Here is a 19,120-nt window from a genome sequence, read left to right as displayed (position 1 = left end):
ACAAAGAGTCATGAGAAGAGGAAGGTACGATGTTAAGTTAGGGATTTGATTCACATTTCATGGAATGATTTTGAATTATCAGCAACATGTAACGGTAAGACAATTTAGTCTCATCAATAGAGATACTGACAGTTACCTAATTGAAATAAACCCGGCGCTTTTGCATGATCAGTGTAAATAAAAGAGGATGAAAGAAACGAAACTCAGAATGTTTTGTTTGTTTATTCATTGCGGTTATGTTTCATATTCTCTTTGCAAATAAATTTAACTCTAACCCTCCCCTTGTGGGGAGGCAGTACACCCGGGACAGCTGTGGAGGGAGTCGTGGATAAAGATGTCGCATTCCATGCAAAAGAACTGTGCACATTGAGGGCAAGAATATATCTGCAAGAAAACAAACGTAATACTCGTATCAAGATGATTTAATTTTAACAACTAAGTTGATATTATAAATTGGCCACCATGAAGAGTTTCTAAACTGACGTTTCAAACGTTAATCCTTCGTCAGAGCGAAATTGCACGTAAATCGGTCAAAAAATTCGGCCATTCAAAAAACACTTTTCCAAACACATCGCCTTCGGAAACAGTGTGGGTTTGAGGTCTGGGGTTCGATTCATCGTAGGAACTCGTGACAAGACGAATGACATCTTTTTTACATTGCAAATTACTCCGGTTATTGTACTTTCTTATGAAGTCACGCCAGAATGTATTTTGCGAAAAGTCTTGTACAAGCTTTATTTTTCTGCTGGATAGCAACAAATGGACATTAATCGTATGTATCTATCAAGATTTATTACTGTTTAGTACACCTCTGTGAAAAATGACAGTGGGAATCCGCTCGACTGTAATCGTTATTGTGCCCTCCTCCTTCAACCGCAAGGAAGGAGTGAAGCTTTTCTGGATATTTATTAGATCAACGAACAGCTATGCTGGTCTGTTCAATAATTCAATAATCAACAACATCAAAGAGTCACAAAACAAACGAAAGAAAAAGATAAGACAACCGAGAATACAACTTCGCGATAACAAAAACCACAACGGCATCGATCACAATCACAGTAAATCACACGAACAAAAGGAAAACAGCTAATTATATGAAAATTGCTCACCGTTTGTTCTGTAAACACTCTTTGGCAGGCGAAGCAATAATTGTGTCTATACAGATTAAAAAAGAAAAAAACCTGAAAACGACATCGAGGTTATAACGGAATCTTGCATTATTCAAATAATTTGAAAAAGATCGTTGAATGCTGTTCTTAGTGGTGAATCAGGAGGGAATGACACAATAACGTGATTTTCAGTTGTGTGCTTAACGTCTTTCATTATTGACACGCTCCGTGATTCGTCTGAAGAATGCAAACAAGGGCAAACATAAAACCAACTGCAACTAAGTCACTTGTGATTTTCCTCGCTCGAGGTCGTTTAGGTGTGTTAAAACCCAGTTTTTAGAGTCTCTTTGTGCTGGTAATCTTTGTTCTTGTTAGCTGTTTTGATGACTTTGGTTTCACAACACGCAATGTTAAAGAGCTGTGGTCCCAAGGGAACCAAAGATACGAACGTCTCATAAAATTTATCAGTCCATCAACTCAGACTAACAAATAGCAATGAGCAACGGTTGAATACTTTTTAAAAAGGTCATAACCATGTCATGCACAATGCAGATCACATTGAGATCGATTATAAAACTTCACCCATTTGGTATTCTGACCGCTACACGAAGTGCAGAATTGAAATCAGACCTTGATCTTCTCAATTTGCATCGTTATCTCAACAGTGTATTTTACCTGGGTAAGCTTTGTCCATCCACAGGAGTTGACAAATCTGTTTCAGTGAACTGAGGAAGCGGGAATAAGTGCTGATACGAACGAGCCAAATGAGGAGCAGACACAAGCGTTAGACCTGTAAAACACATGCCACATTACTATTAGTATTCCAGTAAAATATAACAATTCTCGAATGTCCAAAGACTTATCCATGTCTTTTCTACCATGGTAGAAGAAATTTAAAAGTTCTATCAAATCACATTGCACAAGCAGAACTGAATTACCCCGCGAAGGACACCGTTCTTAACATGTTCTTAAAGTTGAGTGGTAAAGTATTTCAGTAAATCAAGGTTAAAAAATTTCCATAAGCATTTGAGTTAATTGTCCTGTTAGACCACAGTTTTACAGCTCTTTTACTTTTATTTAATAATACTTTTCAAAAAAAAAAAAAAACAAAAAAAAGCAAAATAAAGACGCACTCAAATGACCCTCAGCCAGGGTATGGCCCAGGTATGTTCTTAGTGTGTTCTTAAAATTTTGGTTAATCTTAGCCTGAATGTTTTTAAAAAAAAAATAGTGTATCTGCGTTGCGTTGTTCACTTCTCAAAAATACATGCTGATTCATCAAGATATTATTACCCTCTCTGCGTCGATACCTACGAGAGCCATTTTACCTCTGTCTAAACAATGGGTCCTCGTAAAAAGTAATTGATTTCTTAAAATGGGAACTCACCACAAACTTTGCACTCTACGGGCAGGTCACAGTACTTGCTTTTACACTAAAAAATGGTTGAAAAAAAGTAGAATCAGTATTTGCCATCCCTTATCGTGCAGCTTTGGAAATAAGAGGGAATGAAAAGGCTCATCATACCTGCGGACAGAAGTATCCTGATGTGCTAAGTCCTTTAACACCGTTACTATCCAAATGACTACAAAAAATACAACAAAATACCAATCAAATGGATGAATGATAAGTATTCTAAAATACCGTAAAAATATTAGTGAAAACCTGTGCAGTAATGCGCTTTTTGGATGCCAAAAAGAGAAAAGAAAAGATGGAAAGGAGAATCTTCTCCAATCTATCCCAGTTTTAGTAGAATGAATCAAACATGAATTTGTTATTAATCCTCTTAAATGGGATTCAATCAAATCGAACCATAGTATTATGTGAGGTTCTTGGACCATTTAGTTCCAACCGTTTCTTCTAGTGGGTGAAGGAAGTACTTACTACGACTTGAGTTTAATCCCAGTGAAATAATGAATAAAGTGCAGTGCATGGCTGCAATAGCATGTTCGGAGTAAAGTTGAGGATGTTAATTAATGCCCCTTTGAGGCATCAGCTCTTAACTAAACCACTATTATTTCTCTGTACTTCTTACATGAAATTGTGCAAGTCGTGACAAATAGGGCACGCGGGAAACACTCAAATTACGTAATAATTATATGTATTACCACATGCACAAGGATGGTGGTCCGCTTGAAAGATGCTGAGGGAAACCTGTGAACAATTTCAGAAGAGACCAGAAATCAACCATTCTATTGTGGATTCACTGCAAATGAGCATTTCTTCTAGACGTTTGCTGGGCTAAAGGTTCATGGGGATTTTCACTTTTCATTTATCACATTAACATAGCATACATATCCTCATTAAAAGGACTCTTATAGCAAATGTGAAGCACAGTACAGTGTATGTACATGTAAAGCATTTCAAAACGATATGCAATGATTGAGACATCGACAATACTTACCCATTCGAATCAAAGCAGCTTCTGTATCAGTCTATAACAAATTAAGAACAATTTTAAAAATAATCTTGAAATAAAGCTGTACAAATGAAAAAACATTGAACCCTGGAGTAACAGTTGAATTTACAGGGCTACCATTCGGGAGAGAGAAGAACTGTTAGACCCCTGATGATATCTTCTTCTTAGGTTTGACAGACTATGGGTCATGGTGATGAACAACAGTACTTTTTGTAACTTCGCAATGAATAACTAGATCATTAACAACAAGGGTTTTTTTTACATAGAAAAACAGGTCAGAAGACCACACTGAAGTTAAATGAACAGGCCCACCTGAAAATCTCACCCTACAGGTGGTTGGTTGTTAAGCATGAACAACGATTTCAGTTACAAAAAGTACATTAACATTTTTCTTCATTCCTGTTAATAAGACTGTAGATGTAACAGTGAGTACTGATAAATCTGTCATTCTCATGGAAACAATCAAACAGTTTGAAAAGGTTTTCTATCATTATGATACTTCAAGACCAAATAGCTTTGCAGTTTTTGGATTCATGGAGTTCCTCCCTTGAACAACAAAAATACATTTGTAAAATAAAATTGGTTTCAGTGTTAACAACAGCACTGAAGGATTTATCTGTATCCCTGTGCATACCTTAGCCACAGGTGGTGTAACATGCTGCATTAATAATTCACGGTAATGTCTCTCATCCAGAATAACACCATAACTCCCTAAAAAAAGTTAACACAGCCAAGTTCAATGGATTCTCAAAAGTGTTTCATCCAGAATAACACCATACCTCCCTAAGAAATGCTAACCCAGCCAAGTTCAATGGATTCTTAAATACCAGTATGTTCCATTATTTTCAAGCACCAACAACAGCTTTACATCAATTTTGTTAAGAACAGTGTAGAGCAATTGTGAAAATCTTACATAAAAATAAATTAAATGACTTTTTGAGAAACCATAAATCCTCATAGAAACAGCTCTAATTTTAGCTTTTAAAGCCTTAAAATATATGAAAATGGCTGCTATTTTCTATTCTGGAATTGAAATCATCATATCAAGATTCATCATTCAGCATGAGAAAATGTGTAAGTGTAGAGTCAAAGCCACCTTACAATAAGAACAGCTAACCTAACCTACCCTTTACCTATAATGCCAAAATTAAATAGTTTTCTTTAATGAGGTTGTGGCCTTGCCGTAGTGACATCTGGCATCAGTGAAAAAGATCCTGAACTGATAACTAATTATAAATCTACATGATACCAATCTTGAGGAAAAAGACAAAAATCCTGGTTGTATTCAACCATCAACCAATATATTGTGTCCAATAAGGAAGCTTTTTTGAGCCTCTCAAGGTTTTTGTTTTGAGAAATCAGGAACTTATATTGTGCATATGCCATTTTTAATGGAAAAAGGCCTCAATAACATCAATGAAAAACAGATCACCAACCTTGTGTTTCAGCACAAACTGTTCTACAAACACGTACTTCCGCAGCCAAGCCTATGATAGAACACCTTATATTTTGTTGCTGAAGAGTCTGAGAAGAAAATGGTCAACAAGTCAAAAGTCAAGCAAACTAACTTGTAAGGATGAAAAAGAAAAAAATACCCATTTACACATCTAGAAGAATGCCAGTCCTTACATGAACAGTCTCCAAGACATCTCCTGGGTCACATGATGTAAGGCTTCCAAACAGAATAAGTATTTCGCGACTGGCATGGCCAGGCATATGTCTATAAATATAAAAAAGTGTTTATTATCTTTACACATTCCACCAATCCACTTTCAATCTCCTTAGCTTTAGAAGTCTGCATAGCAAGCAAGTGCTTACTAACCTGAATGCAGTGATGAAGCTGCTAAACTGAATTAGAAAGATTAAGGAGAGCCTGAAGCAGGTATGATCATTGTGGCCTCATGACTGAACATTCTCTTACCAGAAAATAAGCCTGTCATGCAGGTTCAGAGGTTTCAGTCTGTTTTTGTCTTCCTAAATGTGTATAAGGTGCTTTTGCATCATTGAAATCCAACTGGGCTTCTCATATTTCTTAAATTACTAACTGTAAAACCATCCCAGATGGCATGATGTAACTCACCTCAGTGACTGAACAGCAGATTCCATGGCATTCTGCAGTGATGGTTCTCCTTGGCAAGGTTTAGCAGCAGCTTTTTGGAGAGTGCCAATGTGAACTTGTGGATTACCTAGGTGTGAAAAATAACATTTAGTGCACTTGTCACTCTAGTGATAGAAAGAATAAAACTATATATCTCACTAGCATCATTGCTGTGTTATCATCAAAAAAATAATTTAATTATTGTACACATGTAGATCAAAATCTCTGTCAATTTCTTCACACTTGTCTCCAAAAATCACAAAATGCTCTTGTTTATAACTTTATTTCACCTAATTTGTTTTTTTAAAAAAGGGGGTAAGTTTCTAAAGAAACTGTGGTGCTGCATCTGTAGGGGTAAATTCATCATCAACTGAGTTGATGATGAAACTTGGCCACCCGATGTTTCAAGTATTAGCTCTTTGTCATTTGCTCTGATGAAGGGCTAAAGCTTGAAACATTTGCTTTGGAATCTTTTTACAGGGGCCAATTTGGATTATGAACTCAGTTGGACAAAATAAATTATATTGTAATTTAATTTTGGTTATGTTCAATTATTTTCTAGTCTCCCAGGATCAATCATAATAATGTCAGAGTATTAATGATTGTAAAAAATGAAGTCAGCAAAGGTTATCTTCAGTTGTCCTACCACTCAGTTCTGTGAGTTTCTCAGCTCTCTTGTTTCTGGTCACAATAATTCCAATCTGCAACCGAAGATTTAACACTGATAACACTGGCTCTTATTCATCAAAATCAGATGTATCACCTTGAAGAAAAATAATACTTTACCTGTGAAATAGGATTCTGATCAAAGTACTCAGTGACAAAAGTTTCCAAGAGCTGTTAGAAAAGATATTATATTGGTTCAAGATCACTGTCAATAATGACTAACTTTACATTGAATATCTCTGAAATAGGCAAAACCAAACTGAGGCATTGCATGTCGCTAATAGTTAACTCAGGTACCTTGACAGAACATGCAAGGCGTGAAGGTTTTAAATCTGCTTCCTCCATTGCTCTGGACATATCCACAATGATAAACAAGTGCCTCATCTGAAAACAATAAAAAATGCAATTGTCACATAAACTTGAGATATTTTAACATTCTGACATGCCTTTAATTAATACCTCTCCATTAAAATGTCATTAATATCCAAATTTCAGATGAAATTCCATTGCACTGAATAATTCAAAGTGGCTTCATCTACAGTCAAAGTTTTAACGCATTTGGAGACAATCTTGAAAGTTTTTTTGTTCCTCTCGTCAACCCAAAAATAATTTCATGTTATACTTTTAAATGGCAGAGATAAAATTTCTTAATGATTTCTGGGAAATACCTCTCCTTCAAGAATGAACATGTATCATTATTTCAATCAATTTAGAGAATGAAGAATAGATATTCTTAATGTGTCTGTAAGCTTTAATGTATTCTATTTACCACCTAATACATACCATCCCAAGTCGAATGTTACCACTTCTTCCCATAACTCTGAAAAATTTCACAACAGCAAAACATTTAGTCAGACTCACAGTTGTAAATGTTTACTTATTCTCAAAGTCTCATTCAAGAGAATTTGAATGTTTATTTCTTTATTTCTCATCTGTTTGTTTCATCGATCACTTTTTCACTGTCATTTTAAAAGGGTCATTTAGTGGATTCTTCACTGTAAATTGTTTTGAGAAATCTTAATCTTATACATACAACTGAAAGACTGAATAATTGGATCCTAATTGGCTGGCTTGGAAAGCAGTGCAATATCTAACTATCCATTGATTACTCTTTAACTTTTACATGAACATACAATTCATTTGAATACCCTCTTCCACTACATGTAAAGATGGTATTATGTACAAATTGAAAGGGGAAGAACTAGAAGAAAGAAAGAGAAAAAGAAGAATAACAAGAAAAAAATAGAAAAACAGAAACTACACTACAAAGATTCAGAGATGTTTGGTTATGCACCAATGAGTTCAAATTTCTAATCTGATGTTTTTGTAAAGTTTTTGTTCCACCTCCTTCTTTTGGTCCTGTGTGAAATTTCATCCACCACTGTTTGAAGAGAACCTTCAGCATCTTCTTGAATAACTTCCCTGGGCAATAAAAAACAAGTATTTATGAGTATACCATACTGAATGCTGGTTCTTATGTAGTATGTCTGAAGTTTTGGTTACTCGGGTTTATTTCAATATATGGTTTTATAGAACACCAAAAATCAAGCCATGCAACAACATGTAGCCATATAACTTGTTGCAGTTGATAGATTTAATGCTGCTGAATGATGATAATGATGATGACAAAAACATCTATACTGTTAAAGTTATACTAAGATTTCCACCCACCCCACGACTTTGTTATGCAGATGGTAGGATAAATAAAAAAAAAAATGGCGAAAAAATAGATTTTCTTTAGGACCAGGACTTTGTTGTGCTATAGTATGATGCTGTGCAGAGATCTTCCCAAAGTTATTTCATTTAATTGATAGACAAACTTTATTCCGTTTTTGCCTCCCTCAAAATTGATTTGTCAGTTAAGCAGCTCGGAAATTTGAGTGTAGTAAAACGAGCAAGGTAATTAATAGGCTAGGAAAAGAGAGCCGAGATCAGACAGAGAAAAAAAACAGGAGAGGCCATGCATAATTTCGCGCAAACGAGGTAATCCCGAGCATGTACTTAAAAAAAAATAACTGCCAAGGCTTGGGACGTGCGCACATAAATACATATGCACGTGATTCGTAAAAATAAGGCAGTTATAAATATTAGGATATCACACTAAACATACCACGTTCTTTCGTACTGATTTAACCAGCGGTAACCTCCTGATTCCTCCTCGTTCGCCATCTTTATTTTGCACCTGCAATTATCAGTGTGCAGCGGTTTATTTGTGGCACGTTTATTCCTTTGTAGGTTGAGTGTGTTGGACAGAATGCCTGTCATTTGACAACTGATGAGGGACATGCATGAGAGTGTAGCTTTCGATCTATTTCCTTTATTTAATAGGGAATGACATAACTAAGAGTCGAACTTTGCTGTGAACGTCACAGCCCCACCGAAAGAACGGTTCGAGTGATTTTTTTGCCACAAAACGCACTATCCTTGCACAACCGTTAGTTTTACGCGCAAATGATATTTATTTGCGTTTATAACTTTGGAAAAAAAAACTCAAAAGACGCGATAAAAGAGACAAAAAATAAAAGAAGAGAACGAAATTTATATGAACCGTTGACTTATCACCAAGATCTCAGGATTCCCAATGTTATACTAGGAGTCCTTAAATCAAGGTTCTGTCGGGCGGCACAACCCGTGTATGAATTCTTGGTAGGAACTATTACCAGTGTTCCAAGAGACTCTGTACTTTGTCATTTCTCTCAACTTTTCGTGTAAGAACTATCTCTTGTTTTTTACTTTTCGTTCGCAGAATGTAAAATACGTACTTAACCAGCGTGAGAGGCGAACCCTATATCTCTCGGGAGATGCGATATTAATCGTGCGTATGAAAATCTCCTAAAAAACATATAAAGCATTCTGCTGCTGGCCTTCATCGCACATGTGGCTCGTTGGTCGCCGGAAAGCAAACTGAAATATTCGCCAAAGTACACTATATCCTGCATGGGCCACATTGAATTTTCAAGGTTTGTATTTCTTTTTTTGTTATTCAGCTGTTTCCTATTAAGTTAAGCTTTTCATTGCTTCATGAGATTTCAATCTGAAAACCACCCTTAATGATCAAACTTATGCTCTGCGCTCTTATTTCATTCTCAAAATTTTTACCCACAATTTAAATGTGATGCTGGAGAACATTCGTCACATACAATGTCTTGCAGGGAGCTCAGATCCTCAACTGCTCCTCGCGTAACTAATACTGCGTCACCTGAGAGGTTCGTTCACACGGCTCTTACTTGGTGTAGGAGACACAGTTGACGTTAAGGTACCGTTCACACTCACTGAGCAAGTGACGCTTTCATGAATGGATATTTAATCAATTTTTCCACTTTTCGCCAGACTCGAGTGTGGAATGTCATTGAAATGTATATCTTGCGTGCGACAAATGCAATGTTTAAACCTTCAGCCCGGGCTTGACTGTCTTTTGACTTATGTGTGAAAAAAAGTGAAGAAGTAAAAAAATTTTTTTATCATTATGATCAGCTAGCTAAGGAAGAGGTTAACTGATTGAAAGCTTTGTTTCTGGTGCATTCGACAAAGTGTTATTCTTCAAAGTTAGCATGAGCCACGCGGTAATTAAAAAGTTGGTAATATAGGGACTGAGTGGAATATTTCCAAACAGAGCACGAAGCAGAGGTCAGTTTCTCAGTTCAAGAATGTTTTCAAAGCTTTTTCCATTCTTTCATGATCCTTTCAAGACTCGACAAGAAAATTTAATTATATATTAACCTTCCTGTTTCTCTGAAATATTTCATTTATGACTAATATTCACAGGAAACTTAGAGCTAAGAAGGATTGAAATGAAAAAAAAAAAAAAAAAAAAAAAAAAAAAAGGGAAGGGACTAGGAGAGATCCGTTGTGGGAAAGCGTAGTTTACCAGATCATTTATGACTCGCTGGAAGGTATTTATCTGGAAAAGTGGTTATCACCATCTACTATCTCGGTGACCAATGATTTAAAATTCTTGAGTAAGCTGGTTTCAAAATCAGATACAACTGTTTGGCCAAATTGGCCAAATTTCTAAGCCGTTTCTTGCTAGCACATTAGGCCAAAATCAATCCATTTATCGTTTGAATAATATCAATTAGTGATTAAGAAAGTAAAGCACAGTTGATTCCCATGGACATTCCAAGTTTATTCCATAACAATCATTCATTACAATAAAGTGTTAAAATCATTTTACAATTTTAGTGGTGTAACTTTCCTTGCCTGTAACAAGCCAGCCAAGCTAGAGATCACGAACACTTGAATCAACAGAGATAATAAGATATCTGTTCAGTAACAATTGAATACGTTACATTCGTTATTGCCTAAATATGAAAAAGGACATAATGATAATTGGATTACCCGTACTAAGCGAACTTGAGAACGACAAACATACTTTAAATTTTTACTTCCCATATTTACTGTAAGACACAGCCGTAGTCAGCAGACACGTCTGCTGAGCGGACGCAGACACTAAAGTTGAGCTGGTTTGTGACTCCATATCTCTATTAAGGTGGCATGTCATCATATTTTCAATCCATTTTCTCATTAGCTATCCGCCATTACACAGCGTACACAAGAAGATAGAGGTTAAAACAATTAGCTTTTTGAAATGACCTGTAACAACAGTCAAATTTTTGAGGTGACCGAGTCTGTAACAGATCAAAAAGTTGAGCTTCACCACATCGACGAAGAATACATTTGTCATTCCTAAAATATACCCGCATTTAACTTTTAAATGTAACTTATTCTAACTGTCTATTATTCATGTCTGGACTCCGTTTGGAATCCAAGGATGTTGTAGATATGGATAAGTGAGATGGCCAGCCTTAAGTCTCCGATAGTTCCTGAACTTAAGCCTGGGACTAACGGCATACTTAAGGTAATAGAAATAAAACCTAACCACTTGCTTTGCTGCTGGATTCTTGAGCTGCCCGTAGTAATCAAATAACGTGTCATAATGATATGTTCCCACGTTCATAGCTACCTCGATCTGGGCCTATAGGGAACAAAAGAGGTTGTTAGCACATGTGCAGGGTGAAAGGCTTGAAGGAAATTAAATGGTTTAAATGGAGAGAATTGAATAACTCGCGTACATGGCCATCTTTACTTGAGATAAAGCTCTTTAGAAAACTAGAATCGCTCTTAAGATAAAATTTCTAACTAACTAACAAAAGAAAAAGATGAGAATATCCTCCCATCTGATTAGTAGTCTACATTTCTATCTATGCGGAAGTAAAGGGAGTAACAGTCAAGATCTTGAGAAAGGCCTCCATTTTAAGGAGAGGAGTTGAAAATTCGTGAGATACCTGCCCTATTTCTTCTCTTTTCTTATTTCGTATTTGAGGAAAAATTTTTTAATTTGCCGTTCAATCGATCAACCGATTGACTGACTGATCATGACGTGTGACTATCTGTCAGTTGGGCCGCCTGACTTCCTGACGATCAAACAGCCTGTCTGACTAACTGACACCACTTTTCGTATTTCTTATCATTGTAAAGAAAGTTTTTTTTTGCCATTCAATCGACCAAACGATTGAGTGACTAACCTGTGACTATCATTCAGATCGGCTCTCTAACTTCCTGACCACTAGACGTATTGACAGTCTGAAAGACTCTCTGACAAATTTCTCCAAGATTAATAGTCCTGCTTATAACTGAATTACTGATGAAACAAATGCCCAATACACACCGTCTGTAACACCATTAATTTGTAATAAGAGAAATGGATCGATCAATCGAATGACTGATTGGCTAGAAATACTTACAAGGGATATGTTGCGATTTGGTAAATTCAACTCGGAGAACACTCCTGGCGGTACACTGGTGTCATTATAAAGCTTGGTTGGCAAGACAGGTGTAAAGGCTCCGTAGTCACTCACGGGATAATTTACCGTAGAATGCTTCACGCTTAACAACCACAGCAACCTCGTTATCACGTCTATAAGTTCGCTCTTAGTCTCTAACACGGCCGGAAAGTCTTTAACCTATCGTACAAGATGAGAAAAACAAAGATTGATAAACGAGTCCCTCTCGAAACGGAGACCAACGCCAAGAATTTATTTGGAAAGTCTTGCATACATATCTTTAGGAAAAAATGATCACCTTAAGCAGTTTTAAGCTTATTTTAGGTTTAGCAGGTTTCAGCTGTTATAAGAAGAATGATTGGCGTTTCAACCAAGGTTGTAATAATTCAATGTTGGTATCGCCTATAAGGGCGTAACCAGGATTTTCAGAGGGGGGATCACACTGTGTCAAACAGAGGGTACTCATCAGATTGCGAGGTCGACCACCACGCCGTGTTTTACTTAATGTGACAAAAAAGACCTGCAAAGGGAGGGGGGTCCACGGGAAACCCCAGGACCCCACATCCTCCCCTTAGCTACGCCCTTAGCCCATGATAGTGGTTAGGGGGGCTCTTGACCTATTTTCACCCTTAACAATTACTTTTGCTACCGATTACCTTGTAGTATACGGGCTCCAGTATTTTATCTACATTTATTGGTAGCAAATTTAGAGGCTGGATAATTAATACCAGGCTCTCGTAGTGAATGCAAACTAAAAGCTTCCGGTTGTGGTCCACTCCATGTCTTTTCATTACCTGGCCAGATCCACCATTCGGTCCAGTCCCCTCAATAGATAACTCATTTACATAGGCTTGTAACTCTTCGTCCTCCTGGACATCCCTGTCTCGTTTGTAAAAACTGAAAGAAAATGATCATGCCATCGGATATTTTTTCATTATTTTGATTTTTTTATTTTTATGTCACTGAATCTTGGCTGTTACGGGTACATTATGCTGTTGCCCGTGTGTCGGCTTTGTTTCTGAGAAAGGATGGCTCTATCTGTCACTGAGCTTCTGTACGGAGAGAAGTCAATCTTCTTTTTCACTATCTTCATTGTGTTTAAAATCGAAATAGGATTAATGTCCTTTCCTTTGAGGTAAGAAACTTTCAATTTGTTATCTTTGTTTCTTGTTGCCATACCTAACATTCATACAGTTCAGTTTTTATTTGTTCTTCTTTCGTCATATTTTGTTTACCTTGACAAAAGATTTCCCTCCAGTTGAGCACGGTATTCATGGACCAAAATAATAGCTTAGAATTTCTTGACATAGTTCTCAAAGGTTAAAATAGGTATTTATTTTGGCGAAGTTGACATTCTGATGATGAATCTACATCAAATTGAGTAGATGCAAGAGATTGGTAAAAACAGTTATGAAATACGGTTTCTTGTTCATAGAGGAGAATGGGAATAAGAACGGATAAGTGCAAATTAAAATTCGCTTTCATGTTTTAACTTACACCCAAATGTAATCCTCCACCATTCTTGATATTGCCATCAGTAACAATCTGTTGTCATCGCGATACGGAAAGTAAGGAAATTTGATTTTGTCATCAAGGCCCCGTTTCTGAAGAGAGAAATGCTTTTTTTTTCATTGCCTGAAGATTGCTATCGCTTCACGGAGTAAGGTAAGAATTTGAAATTAGAGGGGTTGTGGATAAGATAAAACTGTTTTTAATGTATTCATTCATTCAATCGCTCCAAGAGAGCTCGAGATATTTAGAGTAAGGTTAGTTATATCTTGGCTTGAGTTTCAAGTACCCTACGTGCTTTGAATTCATCTAAGCTATTACGGTGTGTCTTTTGTACTCTCAAGACGAGTATATACCAAACAGAAATTTAACACCTAAAGAAATACCTGTAAAGGTCTTTTTAAAGTTTATTTCCCGATAGTTCAAGCCAAGACGACGCACCCCTCGTATGGACAGGGAATTAATTCGATTTTTTTTCTTTCTTTTTCCGAAAAGGCAAAGATAATCTTATTTGCTACCTTTATGTCCTGATGAAAATCTGTGTCTTTCCAACCCAACGTCTTGTAGCCTCGCTCCAAGAGTAGTATGGTTCCTTTGTGGCCTATGGCGGTCAGAATGTCCATGTAACCACCTTCGTTGACCAGCGATGGTGAGCCCAAGGTGTTTGTGGCTAAAAGGCCCCTACAGTGGTACTTGAGGAGCTCATTCAGCGGGTGCTGAGAGGAAAGGTGACGGTGCATGACCACGCAAAAGGGTTCTGCCAAAAGATGGACCTAAGGGCCATTAAAATTCAATCATGAAGAAGTTTGAAATTGTTTTGAAAGCTCTAAGAGCGAAATAATTCTCGCAGGACCAGCTGCTTGTTGTAATGATGGTATATACAATAAACATAACAATGATGATGATGATAACATAATAATAATAATAATAGTAATGTTACCAAAATATTTATTACGACAATAACGACGGAAACGACGACTCCTGACCTTTAGAAGATGTTCTATCATCTGGCTGTGCGTGTAATCTGTTGCCTGGACAACCTGTCTGGCCAACATCCAGGACCCACCATCACTAGGGGCGAAAACGGGCGAATCTGGTGACAAAAAATCAGAATAGAAGAATAAATAAGTATGTAAATTGCTTTGACCCTTTAAAAAGTTTTATCAGTAGGCAGAAGGTAATCGTATAGAGGATCCTAGCAGAGACATCGACAACAATTCTTTCCAGGGCTATCCACATTCAGACGATTAGCTGTTACTTCCGTATTCAAGCCATTAAATACTTGGCAGATTCTACTCATCCTTGCAACAAACTAGCATCGGACCCTCATCCAGGGAGAAGTAATAATTCTCTTAGTCACTTCACGCCGCTTGAAAACCGGGATAAGCTCCGGCTTGGAGGGCCTATAAGCTTGAATACAAACTCTACCCTTAGTGCCAACTTATATCCTGTAAAGGGGTCTTCATTCTGGTATTCCATACTCCGATAGACAACATCAATATTTCAATGCCCTCGTGCAAATGTGACCATCAAGTTCCTATGTGCGCGAATTAAGAGTAGAAACGGGTGTTGATGGAGCGTTTCGATCTTTATAACATTGAAGTTCCCCTCCCACCCCTTCCTTAGAAGTGTTGTGCGTCATTATTTATCGACTGAACTGGGTGAAACTTTTACTGTGCCGTGAATCAGTCCCTTTTTTTATTCACTGCTTTTTAAGAATATTTCGGCAACTAGAGGGAAGATTTATAATGAGATCTTGATTCAGAGGGTTCTTAACAATATGCCCAACCTGGCTTGTAATCGGTCTGAATTGCTGCTGCTCGTAGTCGTTTTTCCTTGTTCAGGGCAAACAAAGCTATTGGTGATTTCGACGGCCACATTGTGCGACCCGGTCGCTTCTCAGAATAATCAGGGAAGGTAGCCATGTCATCAAACATTTCATATCGCAGAACATAAACATCGCCATTCTTTATAGCCTGAGAGTAATTGAGTTAAATCATAAGGATGAATGAGTTATTTACGCCAAATACACCACCTTTTAATTGTCTACCTTTTATCAAGTCAAAGAAAATGGAGCATCACATATGAAGTCTCTCATCAGAGTTAAATTTCTCATTAATTTACCTCTGAACTTGAACTTTTAATTATTAAATGCAGTTTAATTAGCTCAGAATTCAAACCCATGCACTTGAAGACTTAATAAATTCTCTCTCAGAGAGAGGAAAGTGATGTCCCCAACCAAAAAAATGTTTATTTGTACTGTTTTAAGCAGCGCAGTGCCCTTTCGTTTGATCCACATTGACCTTGATTACAAGAAACAAGCTCGAAATGTAGCAGACAAACCTGTGCTAACGATTCATCTGTTTCCATCGCAGCCTGTATCGCCTTTTCCCCAGTCGTAGCTGGGACTACGTGTCTTGACCAACTCTGACCATTCTGAGACCTACTTCAGCTAAAAATACAATAGAACCCAGCTCCTACTGAACATTGTTATAACCAATAAGCAGAGGATAGGGGCTAAGAGCTGTGGATGGAGGTAAATGACGCTTACCAAACTACTAGTGTTAATATAAAGAAATCAGAGTGCCGAAAGAAAACCCTATCGTAAAATCCTTGGAGCGGAAAATATTTTCTGAAAAAAAAACTTTGTGACGGCGACTTGGTGAAATCAAGAAATTCCAGAAATAACGATTCTGAGTACTCTTCAAAGAAATGAGTAACTTTCAGTTAAAAAAAAGACAGAAAACTGGCTAACGGATTTTTAGGCCACTCAAAGCGTCATTTCGTTGTTCCGATGCTTTAAACATCCACGAAACAGTCAGCAAAGCAGGCTAGCCTAAACTTAACACTCCTCTTCACTTTTAGGGGCACAAATTAAACTTACATGAATCGTCTGTCACCCTGCGAAGCACATGGGATTACAGCCACTTAGCCTCTGCTCAGTGAACAATATCATCCTCTCTCCAGTCCTCCAGATATTCTGAAATGGCTCGACATTCGTGACGTACCGATAGAACCCAGTACTTCCCTGTAGTTAAAAAAATGGTGCAATCAAAATAACGATGAAGGTTATATCCCACTTGGGCGAACTTTTTAGGCATTTGAATATTTAGTCGTTGATTTCCTCTAAATGACATTGTAAATTCATTTAGGCTTTGAGTAATGAGGAAATGAAGATTCCCAAGATTTGAAAGGAATGATTGGAGAACTTCTTTTTAGCAAGTAATGCTCGCGACAAATACATCATCAATTACAAAATGTAGACCATTCTTAACTCCATTTCTTACGTTTTGAATGCTTCAAGCTGGTTACGTATATAATGAAATCTAGTTCTCAACGAACAATGATTGATTGTGGTTTTCAATTAACTTGGAATAAAATCTCTCCAGAATTTAAGGATTTTGTGTACCACAGGCAGCCTTTGTTAATATGTCACTTAATAAATCAGCCAATAGTCAATCGTCTATCGGCTGATTGTTGTTCTACAGTCGGCCAATGGCTGACCGACCGTCGGTGGATGGTCGATTGGACGGTTATGCTGTCGACCAATTCTCTGCCAACTACCGGCGAGCTGTCGGCCGAGATCTCGATACCATTTTATTATCCCAAGTAAACGGCTTCCTTTTAAAACCATTTATTACTTACATCATCTCCCAATGTACTTCTAAAATCGTTAAAAATATTTGCATAATCCTGGAACTCTGTAATCTCTCCAGGATGTTGCTTTTTCCCACTGTGCGGTGAAGCCTTTGTTTTTCCTCAGCATACCAACGTAACCATTAAACTGTTCCTTTGCAAACTCGTCTTGTGAAAGCAATTGGATGAGTGTTAACGCGCTCATATTAACTAATGGCATAGGCAAAGGTTCGCGTACTGCCAGTTGATAAATTCCCTCTGGACTTCCAAGTCTTTTTCGCGAATATCTCGGCATTCGTCGGTAGATTTCTGACGAAGACCATGGGGCAATTTAACCCCCCTAAGAAGAAGACGCGAGAGAAAGATGGCGTGATAACTAAACTTTAATTTGATTTTCATTATTGATCGCTATTATATATCACAATTTAATTATCACAAGGATATACCAATCCATACCAACTGTGTGACAAGCAAGCAATTTAGTGTTAGCAACTGAGTTGAAAACGTAAATTGGCCACCGCAAAGAGTTTAAAGCCTGATGTTTCGAACGTTAGCCCCTCGTCACTTGCTCTGACGAAGGGCTAACGCTCGAAACGTCAATTTATGTACAATTTACAATGTACTCGCACAACAAAAAGTGTGAATGATTTTTATGAAGAAATCAAGCAAATCCCAAGATCTGATCAGGAATTTATTAAGCTCCTACGCATTTTCCACAACAAATATGTTTTTCAATTGAATACGAGTTACCATCGATCCTGCCACTGGCTATAAGGGTCAGCCCCTTTTAAGGCCCACTTTTTTATCGCGCGAGCAGGACCTCGTGTTTGGACGCTTTTCTCCGCCTCACGGCCCAGTTTTCGGACAACGGCCGCCAATTTCACACCATCCGACAGCCGCTTGTGGAACAAATTGTTGAAACTCTTGGCTTCAGAGAACTGGATTTCTATGCGAGCTATCACACCCTTGGCTGAAATAACCTTTCTGCCAGGTAATGCAAAATGATTTTTAGGATGGATCCTTCTGTGAGTCGAAGGATTTAGTACCGCTTTTTTAACTCATTATCCGCTGATAGTGACTGGCGTCTAATTTCTCCCTATCAGTATCAGTCCTGAAACAAACACTGGGGTCTTGAGAATAAAGCAAAAATTGATCCACCAGCTGAAGAAAATCTGTTAGATAGACAAGTTCTCCTTTTGAGTAACATAGGGAACGTGTAACATGATTGTATGGAGAATATGCATACTGATTCAATGTTCGAAACGTTTACCTCCAGCAGCTTGTCCTTGCTTGTCTTCTTTCGTCCGTGATTTTCTTCGACGCTGGTTGAAGCAACAGACCAACGATAAAAAAGATAGAGCTTGGAATTATTTCTTTTGACGCGGAAAATTCAAAGAGGATTTTTGGAAGTCCTTCACACCAACATCTCCAGATTTGTGGTAGGTTAAGTTCACTTTATCCATTTTTATGGAGCCAGGGGTCACTTTCATAGATATTTAAATGTACTGTGAAGAAAACAGCTGCACTCAGGCACGCTGATCGCAAAGATTGAAGGCGCATGCATGTATTTGTAATCAGTAAATCCGGATATTTGACTAAACACACAATATTTTATTCGTATTTTAAAGTAATATTGATTCTGCATACCAAAACATTTTTCTGGGAATCACTAAGCCAAGAGATGTACATCATTGCAATGCATACCAGCGGTGTGTGCCCACTGCCAATACAGTGTTTTCCAACAGGAAAGAATTTATAGACAAATTTTAATGTCTAAACAAAGTTTTTATCCGGGGGAAGTATCCTTAAAGATCTGTTCTCTTCTGGTCTCCACAAGCCAGAAGTGGTATATCAGAGGGTCAAGATTCAAGGAACTCTAGAGCAGAGTATTCCATTTCACAA

The 19,120-nt window shown here is 37.5% G+C and overlaps 1 protein-coding gene and 1 pseudogene across 1 annotated transcript; both read right to left on the bottom strand.

Annotated features, from left to right (window-relative positions):
* Positions 1–203: 203 nt before the first annotated feature.
* Positions 204–8,473, bottom strand: LOC131794682 (general transcription factor IIH subunit 2). Its single transcript, XM_059112216.2, has 17 exons — positions 8,401–8,473; positions 7,635–7,712; positions 7,074–7,110; positions 6,588–6,674; positions 6,411–6,461; positions 6,271–6,325; positions 5,607–5,712; positions 5,156–5,246; positions 4,963–5,050; positions 4,161–4,237; positions 3,512–3,542; positions 3,216–3,261; positions 2,635–2,692; positions 2,497–2,542; positions 1,785–1,899; positions 1,110–1,155; positions 204–384 (listed from the first exon to the last, which is right to left on the bottom strand). The coding sequence occupies exons 1-17, from the start codon at positions 8,457–8,459 to the stop codon at positions 271–273; spliced, it is 1,185 nt and encodes a 394-aa protein (XP_058968199.2). The 5' UTR covers positions 8,460–8,473; the 3' UTR covers positions 204–270.
* A 1,922-nt stretch (positions 8,474–10,395) lies between these two features.
* LOC136280435 (polyunsaturated fatty acid 5-lipoxygenase-like) lies at positions 10,396–17,525 on the bottom strand (annotated as a pseudogene).
* Positions 17,526–19,120: the final 1,595 nt, after the last annotated feature.

This window comes from Pocillopora verrucosa, chromosome 4 (assembly GCF_036669915.1).
Source record: "Pocillopora verrucosa isolate sample1 chromosome 4, ASM3666991v2, whole genome shotgun sequence".
Taxonomy (NCBI): Eukaryota; Metazoa; Cnidaria; class Anthozoa; order Scleractinia; family Pocilloporidae; genus Pocillopora; species Pocillopora verrucosa.
This window is presented reverse-complemented; position numbering and strand designations above follow the sequence as displayed.